We start from the raw sequence: 18173 nt of genomic DNA, 5'->3' as shown, positions 1-18173 counted from the left end.
TTAACTAGATTTAGTAGAAAAAATAATTTATCTTTTTTTCATATGTATTTTTTAAAATATTAAAAATTATATGAATACTTTTCCAAAAGTGAACGGGCCAACAATATGGGCCCATAGGATAAGCCTCTTCCACTTCTATTGGCTCCAATTAGATCTGCCCATGGAAGAAGGTACCCAATACCACTGAGAAGTGAGAGGTCTTCTCCAAGTCTTTTGTCGCTGAAATCCCACTAAGAAAATGGCGGCGTCAACGATCTCCTCCTCCTCCTCTGCCGCCGCCTGCTCTTCTTCCCTCTCTCCTCGCTCCTCCAAGAGAAACCCCTCAAGATCCTCGCCATGACCCCCCCCCCCCCCCCCCCCCCCCCTAAAAAAAAACAAATAAGAAAGAAGCTACAGTTCCTTCCCCAATGGCCGATTTTTTTGATCGCCTATACCATCTACTGACCCTGATCCCGATTCGGGTTCAAGGTGAATCGGTACGACGAGAACTGGGAGAAGCGGTGGTACAGGGAGAGGAGCTGAGCGTGGACGCGGTGCTCAGGAAGCGCAAGGTCCTCAACGGCGTGGAGAAGGCCGGCCTCCTCTCCAAAGCCGAGCAGCTCGGCTTCACTTTCTCCTCCATCGAGAAGCTCGGGTTCCTCTCCAAGACCGAGGAGCTCAGCCTCCTCGAGCGGGCCGCCTACGCCTCACTCTCCGCTCTCGCCTCGACGTCGCCGCCGTTCCTGCTCTCTGTAGTTGCCGCCGTCGCCTCCCCGTTCGGGGCTGGCGCCGCCCGGCACTTCGGTGGGGTCGGTCGTGCTGGGCGGCCTGCCAGACTCCGACCGAAGGGGGACGAAGCTAAGGGTCCGGTATGGTGCTCCGCGGTGCACGTCTTGAGAGGTATTCTTCCATCATTGGATGTGCTCATTTGGGGTTCTGCTTTGTTTATATTTTCTGAAAAAATATAAATAATATCATAGTTGTGCTGGTACGAGATTATTTGCAAAATGGTTATGCATTTACACGGTAATTCTTTATGCTCGTAATAGTTATGCTAATTTCAAAAAAATTATTTCATTATACTCTCAAATATTAATAATCATAAGACAAGATTTGGAGTTGAAATCCCAAATTCAAATACAAAAAATATATTTTTTAAACTACTTGATGCATAAATTAGAGTTCTTCATATTACAAGATTTTTACTATATAAACAGTTTAAAGATAATAGATCATATTTAGCCGCTTGATTCATTGTTATGGAACTTTATCATCCAATTCAGTAAAAAAAAGATACAACTCATACAAAGTCACACTAGGTGTAACTTTATGTATCTATATTTGTATATATGTATGTATGTATTAGTTATGTATGTATTGTTGTTTTTCTTCAGACATGTTAGCCAATATTAGCTACGAAATAAATATGGTAGCTGATCCTCGCCAAAGAGACCATTCATGGAAGTTTTTTTGCTCTCTCAGCTATTACCTTCACTTAGGCAGTGAGCGTGGTGAGTGGTAGCCACTGTTGTAGTATTGGAAGAGTCGTTATAATAGATTTAGGTCACCTCCCTAAGGTTATAGTGTATGTAATGGTCAAATAACATGACAGCCATAATAGGTCCATTAGAACCATTCTAACATCACTGGATAATGGTCATATGGCTGACATTTGATCTTTTTTCTGTTTTACACATCTAGCAGAGGCAAGCTGCCTCAACTAATTTGGCTAAAGGAGTGGTTGGAAATGACATTCTCACTTTACCTTGCTGAAAATGCTGACATCAAATGGTTGGCTAAGTTGGGAGTTGGAGGAGGGCTGGGTCGCTGTGGTTTGCCATTATGGTACTTGACATTATGAGAAAACTGTTAACACCTCCAACCAGAAACTCATGAATAGAGCTAAGCCCACACCACTCAGTAGGGAACTCATCCATAACACTGTGAGCAAGCACACTAAAATAGGATCTGAGCAAGCAGTGGTCGCCTAAGATTTGAGCAGAGGGGTAATAAATGGGAGGTAAAGATTTTTAAGTTAATTGACATGAAAACTGTGAGAGGACTGTAGGAAACCAAGTGGGATGGGAGCCATAATACAAATTGGGGTTAAAGGGTTCTTATGATTATGAATTATGTAAACATTCAAAATCCTAGTCATCTTGCACTCAAGTATTACTATGAGATGATTGCTTACATGGGACAGTTCTTGAAAGTGGATGGATTATCATGTAGAAGTCATAGCAATGCATGTTTAGAAATAAAAAATGGAGCCTGGCTTTCAATTTTCTACAGAGGCCATTCATTCATGTAGAACATATTAAAAACAGGAAAAAGGAGGGCAGGCACATCTTAAGTAATCCCAAGATACCTTGGAAACCATTGGAAACCATTTTTAATATCTATAAATAATCTGTGTCGCATCAATTAAAAAAAAAACACATTGATGTTCAATTACATGGAAGAGTATGTATATCTTCTGCACTATGCATGGTATATGTTGATGCTGGGAATCGATTCGACCAAAGCATCGAGCTAGCTGAGTTGCTGGAGGATTCAGACGATTGGTTGTTCAGACTGTAGAGGTTAATCGAAGGTCATGATGTGCCTCTGAGGTGGAGAGGTGGTGGTCGATGTGCTCGGATGATGATGGCTCCAGCGCTGGTCGCTTCCAAGATGGAGCTGGAAGGTGGAGACTATGCTCAGACCTTCACTCCGACACCAGACCCAACCTAAAACAGTAAAAATGAAGAAGTCCTTTTGCTGAAGAGTGTCAGGCGGAGGATCCTTCGATGCCTAAGTCAGACAGACTCTCAGAAAATAGTGGAGGTGCTATGAGAGCGGCAAAGTAACAGCACAAGGACATAAGAAGGCTTGAGAGCACTTACCTAGAGTTTCTGGAATTGGTTTGTATAAGCGAGGGTTGGTGCCCGTCACTGAGAGATCGGGCGTATGGAGCGACTGTCTTTGGTAGCCTATTGCACGCCCCGAGGGTCACGTGCGGGCATTTTATTCATGCATTATGCACCGCACATCTCACCCATGCGGTTAAGAAAATCGCTTGCTATTATGGCTGAGGTGTCGCCAGTTAAAGAGAATTTGAAATTCGAAGGACTCTCCATGCGCCTTTGAGCTAGCTATGTGGTGGGCTTTAATTGGTTGATTGGGAGCTTCGGGCAAGCTCTGATTGGTCGATCTGCTATGTTGGCTCTAATCGGCTTCGAGACGTATCAATATGCATATATGTAAGAATTGTTGCTTATAGAACGAGAAATTATAAGGTAGAACATGTCCTTTTGTTTTGGCCTGCATTAGACATACACGAGCTAAACCGCATGCAATGTTCGCCGTACCGGTACCAGACCCCGTACCGGTGCCACACAGCATAGTGTCGATATGGAGGTTTTTTGACGTATCGAGAATTGGTATGCCACTCGTACCGGTACCAGTATCGAACCGGTACGGTATGGTACGTTCGATACCGTCCGATACGGTACACTCGGTATCGTCCGGTACAGTATGACATACCATGACTGCATGCTTTGCATGTGGAAGCATGGAAGGGTTACAAGGCTTTGCGAGATATAATTATTTGTATTAAAGAGAAAAAAAATCCAAGATGGATCCTTCCACTCCATTGGGATCAACATGGCTTGGTGAAGCTTCTCCGACATTGAATTCTTGTCGATTCACATGTCATCCATGCAACTCTGCCCTACTAGTCAAGGAGCAAGCATCAGATTTAAAGCTTCGCAAAACAAAGTAATCCACAACATATCAAAACTTGTCATGATCATGATCTAAAAGAGCGGCCGCAATAATGTGGCTCGTTTGTATCCATTCAGGTACCGTTTCGCATTACTTTTATTTTTGATTTTCAGAAATAAAAAATAAATAATTTATTTTATTTTGTTTTAAATTTTAAAAATATGAATATGTTTAATATAATTAATTATTTTTAAAAAATATAAATATGATGATAGCTGAGATGGTGGTAATGATGGCAAAGATAATGAAGGCAGTAGCAATGGCGGTGGTGATGATAGTATCACTAGGGTGCTAGTTATGTTGCAATAGTGGTGGTTAGCTTGCCAATAATGTGGTGAAGGCAATGATGATAGTAATAATGATGTGATAGCGGTGTGGTGAAGAGGGTAAGAGTTGTGGTGGCAGTAGTTGTGCCAGTGGTGGTGGTGGAAATGACGACAACAGTGGTGGCGAGAGGATCGACTCAACTCTGCACTTCGGACATTTTTAGTGTGCAACCTCCTTGCTCTAGCTAATATGTCTTCCATGATAATCCCTAATAATGAATCTGGCAGCAGCCTTGCTATCACATATTCGCCTTTAAAACACTCAGGGGAGGGGCCTGCCAGAAGTCCATTAAAGGAGTTTGTTGTGGTCCAGGGGACCAAGAGCAACTCCAATGCCCAGGTGAAGTGTTGGCATGAGAATACTCAGCTGCCATTGGAATCACATTGTGAATAATAGATTCGGAAGCTTCAGCATTTTAGACTGTATAATTCCTGGCTCCGCATTGCAGCCATCCTGTGTAGCAGATGATCCCCTGGGTTCCCTTAATCAACCCTGGCTGAGATAGATATTGGAGGATCTCGAGTATCAGAGAACTGAAATGTGATGATCTGGAATATCGTCCACATCTGCCTTGTAGTAAGTGTGCAATTCACCATGATATGATCAATATCCTCCACCCAATATGAACAGAGATCGCAGCAAACAGTGGTGTTTCTAAGAACTTGTCTCTGGGCAGGAAGCAATTTACATGGAATTTATGCCAGGCCACCTTCCACCAGGAGAATCTAACTCTATTGGCAATTGGAGCTTTCCAAATCCAAGCAAAATTCCTTTCCTTTCCTGCTTCATATGGTGTTATAAACGTTTCTCTCTTGTTTAACTGTGGGCCTCAGATTATTCCCCCAGCAAAGCCTATTTGACAGCAGAATTCATGGCATGGCAGTTGTAGATATTAATTGTACCCATTCCATAGGAAAGAGAGCAGCTTGCTGAAAGTCAGCTAATATTTTGACCATCTCCTACCATCCACTACCCTGCCCCATGGGCAGGAACTATGCTCAAAGTCTGAACCTAAAAAATGAAGGAAAGAAAATTTGGCTACCTCTTTCTCACATTTTGCCCACGTATTGTTTGGCTGCAATGGTAAAAACTGTGTACTGCATTGTCACCTGACCATCTGCTATCATTTGTTTAATCTAAATATCATAAACCTTTAAGATGAACATTTTGACATATTTCCTTTTATCTTGAACATGTCTAATTGCAACTATATTTGATGCTTTTGTAGTGCAGTAGTATATCCTAGATAGATTTGCTGACTCCACCCTGGATGCAACTTCATCTGTAAGGTCTAACGCATGATTAGAGGATTGCCACAAGGTTGAATGCCTACCACTTGCTTCCCACGATATGCATTGATATGCTTGTTTACTGATCTCACCATTTCTTTGGATGTGGAAGCTCATCTGCTTACATGCCGATAAATGTGCTTCACAAACTCAAGCAACCAGAGGTGGATGTACATACTGCGAGGACAGAAAAAATGTTATACTCCTGTCTTATTAGCGGATGCAGTCTCACAAGCTTCGAGTATCTTTTGGGCAGATGGCACGGACAATCAATTGCTACCATGTTCCCCGGTGCTTCGCATTGAAACAAATTTATCTTGATTCATTTTTCTTGACGGGTTTCAGAAATCACTCTCATGGAGCTTATTCTGTAAAACATATCTTTTCAGAAGAAGCTTAAACGTTAACTGCTTTGAAGAACATAAATTGAGTTCAATCATTCTACCTGTACAGTTTGATCATGAAGTACTGGTGGTTGAAGAACAACAGAGGTCATCAATGACTTCTAACCTGTTTTGAGTTTTGATGCTTTGGTCGACTTTCTTATTTGTAGCTTACCTTGATAATTTCTTGACTGGAAGTACATATTTTGTGCCGGCATGACATGTATACGTAAATTATTCATTTACCATTAACCTTGTTTTGTAGATGACTCGAATCTGATTAGTTTAGCAGAAGATCTGGATGCTATCTACCACCTGTACCACCTGCTAATATATATATATTTATATATATATACAAGCAGGTATTCAGTACTACGCCATATTTCATTGCACCCAAACGCCTTAGTTGAAAACCTTCTCATAACATCTCACTGTTGAATCATAGGAACCATTCAATAGCGAATCTGAAATGTAAGATACATTAGTGTGTCAAGTCATACATGTCTCTCCTGCCTACAAGTTTCAAATTATCATTACAATTCATGTGATGCTTCAATGCAAGCCTTGTTGAGTCAGAGACATTACAAGCTTCTACCAAATTCAATTTTAAACCAATGCCCGTCCCTTGAAAACAGCAAATACAGTACATCGATTCAATACAGTAGGACTGTCTTTTGCCCATTCAACTTGGCCAGAGAAATATGTCAATAGGAGAGGCTTAAAGTAAAAGGCCAGAGATCATGATAACTGCACAAATGCTGCAGTCCATGAAGGCAGCATTCAAAGCTTTCTGGAAAACCAGGCCAATCTCCAATGCGCTACCTATGTTATTAGCCAAACCAAATTCCTCTTGCCTTGTCCTCCTTGCTTCTTCCCCATCTTTACTGCAACTTTTACGGCTTACAAATAGGTGCCCGATGATGACTGTTGTATCAGTTAGCAACACTAGACAAAGTGGCCTAAAGTTTGGTATTGTTCCCAAGACGGTTGCACCCAGGGAATAGCCACGGGATGACATGACTACCAAAAGGGCTATACCAACAGCACATAGCAAACGGATATTCTCAGACGCTGAGATGGCACGACTGATTTGCTTGGATGTCAAGACTTGGTGAATCATTGGTGAGTTTGCATAGGGAGCTCTATCAACCACTTGATCTGACGATATGTGAGCTATTGGACCGGTTGACGGTTCTGCAATCTTACCATCTTGCTCCGCATTAGCTGCAGGTTCCTTTCTTATCCCACCTTGAAATCTTTTGCCCATCTTGCATTTTGCAAATTCGCTGCTTGTCTCATGCCCAGAGAGTTCTCTATCTGCATCATGTTCAGGGAGCAGTTCTTTATCATCCTCCACTTCCGTATTGAAATCTTGATCAATTGGTTGATGTTTGTGTGCCTCCACGCCAGCTGCATCAACATGATGGAGATCGTCTAACACATCAAAATGTTCAACGTATACAAGTTAGGCACACTTGAAAATTGGTGTTCTAAAACTAAGCAGCAAATTAAGTTAAATACAACTAGCAGTATTAAAGAAATAAAGAAAAGGTTTTGGGAAGACACATCCACAAAGAGAAGATCCCCCCTTTGAGGGGCATGGGCTGCTGATGGTCTTCCCCTAAGATACAATGATCTATATCCCTCAAACAGTGCAGTCAGGTAAGGAAGTCGAACCAAAAGGTGTGCGTAGCAATCACCCAAAGAAACAGATTGTTGATGGTATATAATAGAATGGAAAGCCTTTACAGTTAGGAAGCTTGTTTCTTTGACACTCCCTTGAGGAGAGTGGATATCAATATAAAGCCCCAACCATAACATTCCAATACTCACTCCCCATCGGATGAGAAGGTTGGTTAGGGCATGTTTGGCTCATGGTAAAAATCTCTCAATGAAATAAAAGACGGAGTCAAAATAAGTAAATGTGATAAAAATAAAGAATAAAAATAAAAGAAAGAAACAACTAAAACTCGTCTAATAAGAAACATATAAAATAGTAAAACAAGTTTTAACAATCTCCCTACTGATTTAAAATTTTGGTAAAAGAAAATAATAGGACCACCTTATATACCATATTTTTGTTAACACGTGTTGTTTGAACTTGTACTTGCATCTAGCACTGAAAAGATTCCACCCACATACGTCCTAGGTGAACTTTGTTTTGAACTTGGAGCCTTGACGTGCAGGCTTCATCAAATCAAGCGCATAGTACAAGGCTACAAGGCCTAGATTATTTTAGTTGTCTTTAACAGTCACACATAAGTATCTTAGCTTTCATGAGCACCCTAGGGAATTGCCCTGACTCTCATAGGCTCTGACCTTACAGCCATATCATATAGATGAGCTCTCCAAGATGTGTCCTGCAACATACATCCTGCCTTAAGGCCCTGAACTTGTTCAGAGCTTATGTTCTTCCTTTAGACAATCGAATACTGACATCATAAGGATGGCATATGGAGTTAGACACCGACTAGGTGCCCCTACCAGTCAAGCATACAGCTTGTTTTTACCCATCAAACCTATTTCTTAGGATCTCCAGTGAAAAGGTTGGTTTTGCTACTGCTGGTGACTAAATGTGCACTTTAATCCCATCCCCCTTGATGAATCTTGGATTAACCTCCACACCAACCCTTTAAGAAGAGGATCTGCAAGGTTCTTAATAGATTTCATATTGCTTCAATGTAACAACACCATTTTCCTTGAGTCCTTAACATCATACCTCAATTCAACAAGCCTGTTACTCTTTTTATTATGTTTTTCATTGTTAATCTTAGCTGTAGTTGCTTGGTTATCAAGTCCACTGATATAGCCAGAATTGACTTCCCAGGTAAGGGAAGATTTGTTAACAGATCCTTAAGCCATTCTGCCACACTACAGGCTGTGTCAAGAGCTACTAACTCTGCTTCCATAGTGGACTGAGTAATAATATTTTGCTTAGCTGATCTCCAAGAGGCGAAAACACCACCCAAACTGAATACACATCCATTCCTAGATTTACTACTATCTAAGTCTGAGACCTTGGTAGTATCGCTATACCCTTTCAAAAACTGTAGGCTAACTAGTAAAGTGGAGACCATACACTATGCTTCTCCTAAAGTTCTGTTAAGTTCACTCCAATGATGATGACCAGGCATGGAAGTGTATTTACTTATTCTACAAGCTATATGAGCAATATCCAGGAGTTAGCAAGATAATTTATTGACCCAACAATCTGAACATATTTTGATTGATTTATACCTTCACTGTTATTTTTCTTCAATTTACTCTAGGGACAATATGGAACAGAAACAGGTTTACATTCATAATGAATAGATTTCTTAAGCATATTTTCAACATAGTGAGATTGACTTAGTATTATACCATTTTCATTTCTTAATAATTTCATGTTAAGAATCATATCAGCCTCATCCAAATCTTTCATATCAAACTTAGTAGATATAAAAGCTTTGGCTTCATTTACTACATTCAGGTTGATGCCAAAAATTAGTATATCATCTACATTAAGACAAATGATCACTCCCTCCTCACCATTATATCTAGCATATACACATTTGTCGGACTTATTAATAGCAATTCCTACAGACAAGATCAACGGTCAAGCTTCTGATGTCATTGCTCTGGAGCTTGTTTTAGTCTATATAAGGACACTTGGCATGACGTTGTCCTCTTGTCCAGGAACCACATATCCCTCTGGCTGCTCAATATAAATCTCCTCATCCATCTGACTGTTAGGGAAAGTTGTCTTAATATCCATTTGTTGACTAGAGCTTATAAATGGTGGCCAATCTATCAGCACTCTAATGGTGGTAGTCCTAGCCACACTTATTTGATTGATTAATTGGAGACCCAGGAATCAAATGCAAATTTATCATGTGTTCCACAGTATTCAGATTTACATGCCATAGTCTATCATACCACAAAATCTGTGATAGTTGAGCTTCCTTACAGATTTTCCATCTACCATTTTAAAGTCATGACATTTATGTTATTAAATATCAGTATTTTCCAGCACCTGCCATGCTGTAAACCTGTCATGTTTGTTATTAAAATCTTTCTGGTTGAGAAGCCTTTTTCCTCTGGTACTCGCTCGAAGAGTTCAGACAAATATAAAGGCCCCAAATCCAATGTTGCAATACCCACTCCCCAACAAATGAGGAGATCAGCACGAGCATGTTAGGATCACGGAAATCTTTCAACGAGATAAAAAGCCAAGCCAAAATAAGTAAATGTGATAAAAATAAAGAATAAAAATAAAAAAATAAACAACTAAAACTTGTTTAGCAAGAAGCATATTAAAAAAAAAAACAAATTTTAACACTTGGAGGGATAACACTTCTCGATAACTTCAAAATCTTGAAAGGTGAATGTCAGCATTGATTTCTCAGTAGTGTTATACAAGTCTAGTGGGGATAATTAGGTCGTTTTTTCCCTAAACAAGAGCAAATTAATAGATAGTTCCTTCCGATTATAGTTTTATCCCCAGAAAACGGCATACTCCGAAAACGAAAGAGAGGAATGGATCTTGCACGCCTTTTGTGCAGCTATGATGCATAAAGAGAAGGGAAAAGGTTTTTCTTTCTGGGTAACCAAATCGTAAAGAGAGCACCAGGGGTGCCAACTGGTGCAACAAGGGCTCGGGTTCGAATTCCTCACCCTGAATTTGGCTGGGATTTCTCCCATTCTACTTCTTTACAAAAGTGGCAAAGAGATGACAGAACAGACAGACATACCAGGACTTCCCGTGGATGGAAAGAAGGATCAACCAATCGACATGAAAGCGATGATGCACTCATCTAACATCATAACCAGTTCTTTTCATTTCTTCAAACAGATAAGCACTTAATATTCAATTAATTTTCATTTATAAACGCGACAGAAATTAAAAGCCAATCGATTTACATATCATGATACACGCATGCTTTCTATAACCAATCATCATATAACAATCTTGCACCATCAGAGAGAATTCTTGAAAGAAATTAAACCCTGAGATCCTACATGAATCTTAGAGCATCTACGGAAGAGGATGGGGAAAAATAGATTTTCCCGTTTGGTCATAGAATCCTACAGCCACGATATGCTTCAGGATCGAAATATAGGTAAATAAGATTACTGTTAATAATTATTATTGATAGAAGAAGTGAAGTGACGATGATTTGGAGAAGCTAGAGCGGAGAGGGGAAAGGGAGGGAAGATGAATATGATTAGAGATAGGAGGAAGGGATGAAGAAGAATTACCGGTGGTGGTGGTGGATCGTGGATTCTCTTGCTCTGGATGTTGTTGTGGTTGAAGCGTGGGAGGACGAGGTGAGCTGAAGGAGGAGGAAGGGGTAAGGGATTGGGACTGGCCGGCGATGAAGGCGAGGCGCTCCGATCCTCGCTCCAATATCTTCCTTCGACGAGCCTCCCTCGCGCTCTCCATTGGCCCCGCAAGCCCCTTCTCACACCCTTGTTCTTCTTCGCCTTCCTCCGATTCCCCTACTCCCTCTCCCTCGCTCGCTCGATGAACGTGGCTTTGGTTTTGCCCTAGTTTGCTTCCTTGCTTCGCGGCGCCTTTTCTCGCACGGACGGTTCGTATGCAGGCTATTAGGGTTCGCAAGGTGGACGTAATCTAAAATTCGGATCGGGCCCGGGTCTTGTATTTTCCAAGCCAATCTGATCCGGTCTGTACACCATCTAAACCTGATTTGAAAAAACCCACCCAACGTGAACCTGATTTAGTCCAAATCAAAATGGAGGTAGAAAGTTGTTTAATACCAACAATCGGAAACCACGAGATTAAATAAGATTATATATAGAACCAAAAATTGAGTTGTCTATTGATATCCATATATAGGAAAAATTGACAGACTTATACTGGTTTCAAACTTTCAGATATTAGCTTCCACTGTAATAAAATATAATGAGGACATAGTATAGAATTCCCTTGATGCAACAAAAATCAGAGAAACAGTGACTCTAAATTGAAATCCTAGTGAAAAATTGGCGAAGGCAGAGGGAGAGACATCGTAATATCTCTTGGAGTATGGTAATCTATTTCATTCGGCCTTTGAGAGATTAGCATGAAATTTGTGACTGTATCAATGAGTTCGGATTCTCTATATGCGTGTTTTCAATTATGGAGTGTCATATCATTCATCTTAGAAATGATAGCTGCAACTTATTTTGGAGAAATTATTTGGTGGATCAGATCTACCATGGAATCTAGAGTGAAATCATCTTAGCTGGATTCATTTTACCCTATGATAAAATTATTAAGTGGATTCCTTTCATTCTAGATCCATGGTGAATTTAGTCCATCTAATAATTTTTTCTGATTTTCAGAGCAATGATAGTCATGATGGCTACCAAATAAGATGTATCTTAGAGATGCATCCTGGTCATCCATCTTTGAGATGAATCATACCCATCATTTAATATCAACCTTGATTGCTCCATTCAAACATTCCAATAGTTGATGCAGGTACAAGAGAATATATCATGATTTACATGTACCCGGGACTGGACATCTATATTGTTGGTCTATTTATCAGACCATGACATGGAATTGCTTTCCATCTTTGTCAAGTTATTTTAGATTTGTTTGGGATTGAAAAATGCTAAATCCAAACCCAACCTTTTTATAGCGAGATACGGGAGAATTTTATCCAATTCATAGCCGGAATCGCGGTAAGTCACCGCCTCGCATACGCTATGCCTCCTACCGCCTTCCCAGCCAAATACGGCATTCCTTTCATCCTTTAATCGAAACCTGCGAATGCATAGACACATTGCCCTCATCCAACGGCGACCGCGCGTGATCACATCACTCGTGTCATCAAAATATTCAAAACTGCGGCGATCGCGTCAAGACGGAACGAAAAAGCGTCTACTTCGTCCTGAGGCATTTCCTGCAAGCGTACGCTGCTCCCCCTTCCCCACCCTCTCTCTAAATCTCTCCCTCCTCCCAAAGAACAGGGGGCGAAGGCGAAGGGCAAACAAAGGAATCCGTTCTCCAATGTCGGAAGGGGAGGCGGGCCTCGACGATGGCGACGCCTTTAGAAGGGTCCGGCGAAGGATCGCCGGCCAGACTAAGGTGCCAATCCTTAATCTTTTTCCTTCTTGCTATTCTATTTGTTTTGAGCCCTCTTTTGCATCTTGCTTGGAATTTCTTGCTCGCGATTTGATTTCCAATCCTTAATCTTCTTTCCTTCTTAGTCTTCTGTTCTTTTTGAGTTCTCCTATCTATCTTGCATGAGCTTTCTTGCTTGTGGTTTGATTTATCGATTCAATTGGTCAGAGGGTCGTCCGGACGAAGGGGATTTTGTCGAAGCAAGCGGTTTAGACGAAAGAAAAGGCGAAGGGGATTTTGTCTAAGCAAGCTGTCAAGATCGCCAAACAAGCCAAGGAGCATGAGTGGATTTTGTTTAAGGTTGTTTTCCCCCTTTGGTCGATTTTAATCCGCTGGGTTTCTTATCTCGGTTAGGTCTGTTGATGTTTGATATGGTGCTGTGGATATAGAGCGATTGGACGATGGGTTATTGACCTGGGGATTGGATTGTGTTTTTACTGACGGTTTTCTAGTTCTATGCTGGGATATAACCTATTCGAGTTGTTAAATCGCTTGGTTTTGGAGTATTTTTTTTTTTTTAACAACTTTGTTGCTGATATCAGGTGACCCATTTGATGGGTGTTCTTGGATGTGGTGCATTTTGCTGCATTTTTGGGGCACGTAAGTAATACTTGATTCTTGGTTTTTATTTTCCTGCATGTCTAGCATTGGTAATTTTGTTTTATTTCAATTATTATTATTATAATTATTTTTAAATTTGACTGACCAGGGCCAAATATGTTCCTTATGTGTATTCTATGTTACATTTGTACCCCTTCGGTGGATTTATTATCGTTACAAGAAATGACGTTATGACCTTCTGGTGAACTTTGCATGAAAATGAACTTTTTTGTTTTCCCTTTCTAGAGCTTTTTTGATGCTCATAGGAAATATCACGCTAGGTTTATCATCTTTATTATGCTCTCCAATGACTTAAATGAATATTGTCTGAGGTTCATTGTTTTCTTAGATAAGAATCTATGCTCTTTGTTTCTTCAGCAACGGACTATATGATTGTTAAAGTATGCAAAAGCTTTTTATTTGATTAGAAGTATTATGCTGGATATCCAGACTGCTATGCAGTCTTGAAGGTCTAAATTGGCATAAATCTGTGATGATGTGGGATTTACTAATAATTAGCGTGGCCACTTTATCCAATTGGTTAGCTATATAAGATCCATTGTGTAGTCTAAACTTGAAGTCAGCGAGTGCAAGGTAAATTCTGTTGTGTCCAAGTCATCATGCATATGGTGCAGCAGTGCAAAAATAACCAATGGAACCTATTCTAAGTTATATAACGGTTCAAAAAGAAGGATCTATTTACTTGCTTGAGCTATGCTGGTCATTGGTCTATTTACAGTGTGCAAACCCGTTGCTTGAGCTAGAGCGTGACATAAAGATTTGCTCGGGATGAAAGTTTATTGCTTCTAAACCCTCTTGGGATGCTATTATCTTGCTTTGCAGGGTTTGGGATGTTTCTGCTCATTTGGTGGGATTTTAGATTTCAAGTATTTGGAGGTAGGGCAATAGGGGTTTGGATCCTTCCAAAGCTATTCCTCCTAGTCCATCAACTCACCCCACCACCAACACACACACACACACACACACACAACCTCTGAATCCGTGACATCTATGCTGATTGACAGTTTATTCTTTATAATGATATGCAAATAAGCGAAGGGGAGTGTGCTCAAGTTGAAGATGTAATTTCTTCTTTGAATGAATGATATTTGTTTAGATTTTCTACACATGCATGTGTGCACAAAAAATGTGTAAAACAAAAGGAGGGCACTTTTCTGTTTTCTGGGAAGGTGGTCTGATGTTGCTCCTGCTTATGTACATGAATGGATTCTCATGGAAGATATGAAGTTTAAATATTCATGTCTTTGAAAAAAAATCAATTGTTATGGAGTTTGAAGTTGGTTGAGAGCTGGAATAATGCTGAAGTTTATAAATAGAAGAACTTATAATTTGTGGTGAAATCCTTGTCATACAGTTTTTGTGCTTACATAAGGAAGCAATAGTAGAATGATTGAAGAATGGAATGACATCTTGGAAAAGTTCTACAATTTTTGCTGATTCTATTTTGCTTCCCTTCAAGTGAGATGGAACCTGTCTTTGAAAAAAGAAAAGAAAATATCGGCATGGGCACATAAAATAAATAGAAAATAATATCTTTTTTTGAATAAAAGAAATAAAAAAAATGTCTATCAAAAAAAAAAAGAAAAGAAAAAAGGAAAACAGGTAATAGAAAAGAAAAGAATATCCTGCTTTTTTTGATCTTTTTCATTGGAGTTCGTTGTGGTTCTGTTATTGCAAAGATTCATCTTTAACATAAGAATTATCCTCTTAAAGTTTATATGTGATCCATTCCCAAGTTCTTACCCTTTATTCAGTACTAATACATACAGAAAACTGTGTTTGCATGCTTTGATACTCTGTTCAATCATAAGGAAACTGCACCTAGGTTTCAAATGGTAAACAACAAAGCTGCATGTGGACCTGAAACAAGGAAGCCCTACCGTGGGCCAGACAATAGATATCATTTAGTTCAGCTCAAACCTGCTTCTGGTGATTGCTATTAATTTATAACTCTCGTTAAGGAGGAAACAAAAGGGAATCCTTTACTCTTTCCATTTATGTTGACAAAGAGATGATGAGACACAAAGCGAGATTCTATCAGCAGCTAGATATGTGGAAGGGAAAGCTCCTGTAACAGCCTATTGATGGTGGCACCTCCCACTATACGATAGTTCTATATATGAACTCGTTGATCTATCAGAATATTGAATAATTATTTGGCAGAGCTTGTTCAAGAGGAAATCAGAGCATGCCAGCTTATAAATATATTAGTTTATTGTTTATGAGTAAGCATTAAAAGCTTTTGCATGATTACAGTTTTGGTTTGAGGACACCATGTGGACTCTGAAATTAAGAAGCGGCTTTCAACATCCTTGACCATGCATCACTTGTCACAATTATCTTTTGTTTTCTACTCCCTCTCTCTCTCTCTGTGTGTGTGTGCATTCATGATACATTTATATATGAATGTTGAATTTGGTCTGCTTCAAAGCAGTATGCATCCATCAGGTTTTCTTCAACAGACTAGGGTTGCAGTAATGTGCACGGTTTCAACATACTCCTTTTGAGTCATGTCTAGGTGCAGTAATGGGTTTGCTAGTCTGCAAATGCGTGCAACATTTGGCTGGTTCCTTTTGAGTCGCTTCTAGATGCAAGAATGGGTGTAGTTGTCTTCATGTGCATGCAATATTTGGCTAGTTGCGTACCATGTATGTCACTCTGTTTTGTCTAAAATGACTCAATACCATCTCCAGTAGCAATATATAATCAACAGTGTGTCAATTCACCCAAAAAATCACACCCTTGTGCCCCCTTGTTTTCAATATGCAATCCCCAAATTCCCTGATACTTTCTTGATCTTGAAGATATGCACGCTAGGATTCGAAAAGTTGTCAGAGCACCAACACTTGATGCAAGCATGACTGTCAAATAGTTTAAATGTTTGAGTTGAATATCATTAGTTCTTTGATTGGGGAAGTACATGGATGGTACACTTTCGTAGGAGGCTGTGAACCCCTAGCATATGTCACTATTTGATATCTAAAAGCACATTGTCTCCCTTAGTTCATGACCTGTACATTGTTCTTTCTATTATTTCGATAGCTGAAGTTAAACATATCTTGCAGTAGTTTTGCTCTAGAAGGGATAATGATCAAATGCGTGATTGCATCAGTTATGTTGTAAACATATAATTCTTCTTACCCTGACAAACCTCTGTCGGTGTCATTACAAATATTTGTCATGAAGAGAGGTCATGGAATTAGGTGCGTCCAGTGCTTGAAGTCGAGATGGCAAGATATTGCAGGGGAGGGAGCATCATGATTATGGAGCCCCTCATAGGTGGTTAACACGTAGCTCGAGTCTTCACGCTCTCTCTCGACTTTCTTCTTGACCATGCATCCTTTACTTGAGCAGCGATAGTAATTCCTGTCAAGTGCCAACCATTTTATTAGTTTTTAAATTATAAATTCCAACTTATCTATCAAAGCAAGGTATTGATAATATATTTTGGCTGTACAGATCCGAAAACACAGAAAGAATATATAGATGATATGAAAGCTTCTCTGAACGACTGACATGCATTGTATTATCAATTGATTTCAGGCAGTTTATCTATATGTCCATCTTTCACCTTTTGCTTTTTCTCTTTCTTAGTTACCTTTTTCTAAAGTATGTGCTCTACTCTAAGGCAGGTTTTTACCTTGGATTTGGGTTGTTCTTCACCGTCTTCTTTCCATACTTCCTCCACTTGTATCCATCATCCAACATCTCAACCTCCGATTTTGTTTTGAATGCAATTTTGGTGCTACTTTCCCTCAAAGCAGTCTTCAAAGCATTCTTATTTCTGCACACAGGCGCACAAAAAAAATCCAAAAACAAAGGATTATGACCTGATGATATTTTGAAGAATCAGAGCTCAAATGAGGTTGAGAAAGATTGGAAGTGAAAACTTACTTGGTGCAATCGCCGGCATCGGTTTGTTTAACGTGAGTGCCATTTGCCTGCAGGAGGAAAGGATTCTGCTGGCAAGCGGGAGGTGGCATCGAGTACGCTCCCTGGAGCTCTTCGTTGAAGGCCGGGTGGTCGGAGATCTCAAATAGCATGTCATGGGGCCAATCATTCTCCGATGAATTCGATGATAACAAAGAGCTGTAGGAGGACATGGTTACAGATCCCATTTTGGAGTGAGCCTCGGCTGGAGGATTTTGCGAAGTCTGCATGATCTTTCCAACGGGGCACCGTGCTTTCGTGGAGGCCTTCCTAGTGGGATGGAAGGAAAAACTTCAGTCGACGCCCCGTGCTGCTCTTCTGGGTGGCCTATGGACCTGTCCCCACAGCCTGAAGTTAAAGAATACAAGGACCCATGAGCGACGACTTGGTAGACCTGTGACTTGAGAGACTTGTGCCACCTCCAATATTAATCTTCGTGTGAAAGATGGAACTGGCGGTCAGCCAGCATGTTCAAGAGAATATTAAGTCATCCTTGTAGGGTTTCACTTTGGCACCGCCCGTTCTTTTAGAGATTTGGAGCATGAATGAAACTCGTAGAGTGTTAGCAACTTAGCATAATAATCTTCATTAGTCTATATTATTTTTCTTGGTTAACACGATTCTGAATCGGTCAGTATTATTTTGTTTTATTAGTATAATCTTGTATCATCCTATATTATTTTTTTGTATGGAGTTTATATATGAGTATATATAACCTCTGAGATGTACCGAATATTATAAAATATATAAATAAAATCATTGTTTTCT

At 40.1% G+C, this 18173-nt stretch overlaps 3 protein-coding genes and 1 long non-coding RNA gene across 10 annotated transcripts; 2 read left to right on the top strand and 2 right to left on the bottom strand.

The window, feature by feature from the left end:
• The first annotated feature begins 140 nt into the window (after positions 1-140).
• On the top strand, positions 141-5960 carry LOC103720399. Of its 5 annotated transcripts, none has more exons than XR_003388245.2 (3): positions 142-879; positions 5305-5391; positions 5473-5960. XR_003388245.2 is itself a non-coding variant. In XM_039131269.1 (2 exons), the coding sequence occupies exons 1-2, from the start codon at positions 408-410 to the stop codon at positions 5319-5321; spliced, it is 489 nt and encodes a 162-aa protein (XP_038987197.1). In that variant the 5' UTR covers positions 141-407; the 3' UTR covers positions 5322-5960. The 5 variants fall into 5 exon arrangements, 3 of the variants coding, with proteins under 3 accessions (XP_038987197.1, XP_026665697.1, XP_017701324.1); XR_005513808.1 differs by having other exon boundaries at positions 145-879; positions 5300-5391; XM_039131269.1 differs by having other exon boundaries at positions 141-879; positions 5305-5960.
• A 211-nt stretch (positions 5961-6171) lies between these two features.
• On the bottom strand, positions 6172-11327 carry LOC103720387. 2 transcript variants are annotated; one of them, XM_008810073.4, is made up of 2 exons: positions 10982-11327; positions 6172-7153 (listed from the first exon to the last, which is right to left on the bottom strand). In XM_008810073.4, the coding sequence occupies exons 1-2, from the start codon at positions 11163-11165 to the stop codon at positions 6462-6464; spliced, it is 876 nt and encodes a 291-aa protein (XP_008808295.2). In that variant the 5' UTR covers positions 11166-11327; the 3' UTR covers positions 6172-6461. The 2 variants fall into 2 exon arrangements, with proteins under 2 accessions (XP_008808295.2, XP_008808292.2); XM_008810070.4 differs by having other exon boundaries at positions 6172-7177; positions 10982-11325.
• Positions 11328-12560: 1233 nt separating this feature from the next.
• Positions 12561-18173, top strand: LOC103720384. Of its 2 annotated transcripts, none has more exons than XR_003388236.2 (4): positions 12561-12818; positions 13023-13154; positions 13397-13454; positions 17270-18173. It is a non-coding gene; the product is annotated as an uncharacterized LOC103720384 (long non-coding RNA). The 2 variants fall into 2 exon arrangements; XR_606143.4 differs by having other exon boundaries at positions 12565-12818; positions 17423-18173.
• LOC120112317 (probable WRKY transcription factor 51) lies at positions 15221-17671 on the bottom strand. Its single transcript, XM_039131268.1, has 3 exons — positions 17370-17671; positions 17116-17259; positions 15221-16841 (listed from the first exon to the last, which is right to left on the bottom strand). Exons 1-3 carry the CDS (start codon positions 17633-17635, stop codon positions 16667-16669), a joined length of 585 nt encoding a protein of 194 aa, XP_038987196.1. The 5' UTR covers positions 17636-17671; the 3' UTR covers positions 15221-16666.

The sequence above is a fragment of the Phoenix dactylifera genome, chromosome 11 (assembly GCF_009389715.1).
Source record: "Phoenix dactylifera cultivar Barhee BC4 chromosome 11, palm_55x_up_171113_PBpolish2nd_filt_p, whole genome shotgun sequence".
Classification (NCBI taxonomy): Eukaryota; Viridiplantae; Streptophyta; class Magnoliopsida; order Arecales; family Arecaceae; genus Phoenix; species Phoenix dactylifera.
The sequence above is the reverse complement of the archived record's forward strand: the minus strand, read 5'-3'. Positions and strand labels throughout refer to the sequence as shown.